A 3,314-nucleotide genomic window follows, 5' to 3' on the forward strand; every position below is an offset into this window, starting at 1 on the left:
GGGAGGAGACTTTTGACTTCTTCTGATGTTTGGGTTCTCTGAATCATCCAGACCTGAGTCCCTGTCCCATTTCTGCTATTAGCCACATAATCTTTCCCAGCCTCACTTTTCTCATCTACAAAATGATAACAATGACATTTGCCTTATGGGGCCTATAAATTTACAATGAAACAGCGTAAAGGGGCGCCTGGGTGGCTCAGTCGGTTAAGGGGCTGCCTTCGGCTCAGGTCATGGTCCCAGCGTCCTGGGATCGAGCCCCGCATCGGGCTCCCTGCTCAGCGAGAGCCTGCTTGTCCCTCACCCTCTACCTGCTGCTCTGCCTACTTGTGCTCTGTCAAATAAATAAAAATTTTAAAAAATCTTAAAAAAAAAAGAAGAAGAAGAAACAGTGTAAAGAGTGATCTCAGCAGTAGGCGGTGCTCATGGCAGTGCTAGATCTTAGTGCTCAACAAATGGCAGTAATAGCAGCAAAGGTGATGCTCAAATTTTTGCCAGAAGTGACCCAAACCCATATTTCCTCTCCTCCTCCTCTTTCCTCAATCAGCAAACAGCACCTCAGATTTGTTCTTTTTTTTAAAGATTTTGATTCCTTGAGTTTGAGCAAACACCTTAGGTAGGTGAAGTCCGCTTAGCTAGATGGGAACCCGGAAGGCTGTAATATCTGGGGGTGTTTCCCATCAAAACAGGCCAGTAAAGCAAGTCCCTGGAGGAAGTGCAGGTGGGAGAAGTGGGTGAGGAATTCCCTGGAAGGAGATAATCAGGGCCATGCCAGGAGCCTGAGGCAGGCAGGGAGCCTTATAAAATTTCCAGGAGAGGATGGCCTCCTACCTGTGTTCAGCCTCCTCTCCTGGGGTCCTGCTTGAGCTTCTGGTAAGTGGGAATGGATTCCTCCTGCTGGGACCTGCTGGGCACTTCCTCCTTCTTGAACTGTCTCCAGCTGCTAGGCAAGCTCCTGACCTATTCATGGGTAATCAGAGAAATGACTTAAGCCTCGTGACAATTAAAGAAATGTCATGCTATTTGTTACTTAGGAAACTCAGTCTCCATCCCTCACCATTGCTGAGTATGACTAATTACCTGATTCTGGGTCTCACTCCCAGGCAAGGTGATTTTTCCTCATTGAGGGGAGATATAGAACTGAAGCGTTTTGTAGCAATTCTGAGCTTCCTCCAAACATTCTCAACCTTAAAAAGCTGTCTTTTCGGCCCTAAGAGCAAGCTTTTTCATATGTTGCTTTTAGGTTTACAGAAACAGGTATATTACGTAGTGCATTTTACACTGTGCAGCTCCCATGCCTCACTATCATGATTACGACCCGGAACCTATGTTTCCCTTTATAATCACGAATTTAGAAGAGAGGAAGGCTGCTAACAAACAAAACCAGAGACACACGCTGGAGCTGGGAAGTCCTCAGAGACCTTTCCAGATCAGCATCTTCCAAATAAGAGCATGGAGGTCCAGAGAAGTCATACTGGACATCAGGATAGCGTAGCAGAAGGATGAAGGGGAGAGGATCACAATGGGTGCATGTGAGTCAATCCATTGACCAATTTGAGGCTATTAATCACTTATCATGTCCTTGGCCGTTGAAAGGAAACATTGCTCTAGGAGTCAGAAGGGAGGGGTGGCAGACAGAGCCCTTCTCGAAGTGTCCATTGCCTGGGTTTCTTTCAGGCTCCCCTGTTCCTGCAGCAATGTCTTAGCAGCAGCAGTGGAGGCCGGGCCTGCCCCAGAAGGCCCAGCAGCAGCAGGTGAAGCAGCCCTGTCAGCCACCCCCTGTCAGATGTCAAGAAACATGTGCACCACAAACCAACAATCCATGTGCTCCACAGCCCAAGAAACAATGCCCACCCAAGGGCACAGTGATCCCCACCCAGCACAAGTGTCCCATGTCCCAGCAAGCCCCCAAGAATAAACAGAAGTAAGGGCGGACTGGGGTACTGCCTGCCCGACATCCAGGCTACCAGATGGAGCCTTCTATTTCTCCTGTGCCTCTTCCCTCCAGCCCCAGGAGCTGCCTTCCTCTCCCACCCCCTCCTGCCCAGGGTCCAGTGAAGCATTGTCAGGATTTCTTCCCATTTAGCCTTGTTCAAGTCTTCATCCCACCCTGATGCTCTCTGAGGTAGATATGAGGAGGTCTCATCCTTTCCAGCTTTCAGTTTGGCCACAACTGGGGCCCCATCCATGCCCCCAAAGCAAGGGATGCATCTGGGCTTCTTCTGGAGTTCCACTCTGACTAGTGGGGACTCCAGAGGCTGAGGCACAGCTTCTGTCTTATTGCTTCCTCCAGCTCCCCCTCACTGCGGTTCTCTCCTTTTGCCTCCCCTAATAAATCTGTGCTTCATGTAATTGTGTCCTACCCCAGTCTATGACCCATTCATTGATTCAGAGGGAACATTTTGGGGGAGTGAGTGTGCAAACACACATGTGCGGGGAGTACGTCCTCATGGCTCTGGTAATTGATGACAGAGTAGGTCAGATCCTGACACATTTTACTTAAAGGAGAGGGAGAGAAAGCCCAGGGGCTATTTGACAAGAGTCTGGGAGACCCTTGCTAAGTAATCTTATCTACAGAAGGAAAAAGGGAAGAACAGCTTAGTTCCTACCATTAGAAGCCCCCAGCCTACCTGACAAATGTGATTTTGGTCTCTTGGAAGTTGTCATTCTAAAAAGCAGAAAAAACATACATATATGATGAAAGAGTACCTCAAAGCACATCTAAGAACATGTGCAAATGAATTTTTCATGTATTTGTTTATGTGTTTTCCATTCATTTATTCATTAATTCATACTCAATCACTGAGCCATCTAATATTTAGCAAGTTCTGCTGAGTTTGGTTCTCCACTCTGCCATGCTGGCTTTTCAGAGCTCTCTCAAGACAGTCTATCCTGAGTCTCAGTCTACTCTGGATGTCATGGTCATTTTCTTACACAGGGAAAGGTAGTTTCAGGGATAGTCATGTACATAGTATGTGTAATTTTACAATTGGCCTTGTCAGTTAGTCCAACTTTATGTGGCTTATAAAAGAAGTCCTATTTTTACAGCTGGCTTCCTCACTCTGGTGCAAGACTGATTACTTGTATTAGAAAGAAGCCATTTTCTCCATATATAAAGAGATGAGTTGTGAAGACAAGGCCCTGGGTGGGCAGGAACAGCCACACATGTAGCCAGAATTTCTCACTTGAGCTTTATTCTTCCCTTGGGATTTGCTCACTGAATTCTAGGTGCCACCACAGGCAAGGGAAATAATAAATTGCTTCTTCATTGAACACACTGGACTAAAAAGGAATTAATAACCATGTCCTCCATGTCC

The 3,314-nt window shown here is 47.0% G+C and overlaps 1 protein-coding gene across 1 annotated transcript; it reads left to right on the forward strand.

The window, feature by feature from the left end:
* Window positions 1–816: 816 nt before the first annotated feature.
* On the forward strand, window positions 817–1,925 carry SPRR4 (small proline rich protein 4). Its single transcript, XM_027602143.1, has 2 exons — window positions 817–870; window positions 1,707–1,925. The coding sequence occupies exons 1-2, from the start codon at window positions 817–819 to the stop codon at window positions 1,923–1,925; spliced, it is 273 nt and encodes a 90-aa protein (XP_027457944.1).
* The last annotated feature ends 1,389 nt before the right edge of the window (window positions 1,926–3,314 follow it).

The sequence above is a fragment of the Zalophus californianus genome, chromosome 4 (assembly GCF_009762305.2).
Source record: "Zalophus californianus isolate mZalCal1 chromosome 4, mZalCal1.pri.v2, whole genome shotgun sequence".
NCBI lineage: Eukaryota > Metazoa > Chordata > Mammalia > Carnivora > Otariidae > Zalophus > Zalophus californianus.

What these genes read in the sequence shown, in the direction of transcription:
- SPRR4 (XM_027602143.1), top strand. Translation starts at nt 817, where the DNA reads ATGGCCTCCTACCTGTGTTCAGCCTCCTCTCCTGGGGTCCTGCTTGAG. An exon ending in GGGTCCTGCTTGAGCTTCTG is followed by an intron (nt 871 to 1,706) that starts GTAAGTGGGAAT and finishes ATGTCTTAGCAG; the next exon opens with CAGCAGTGGAGGCCGGGCCT.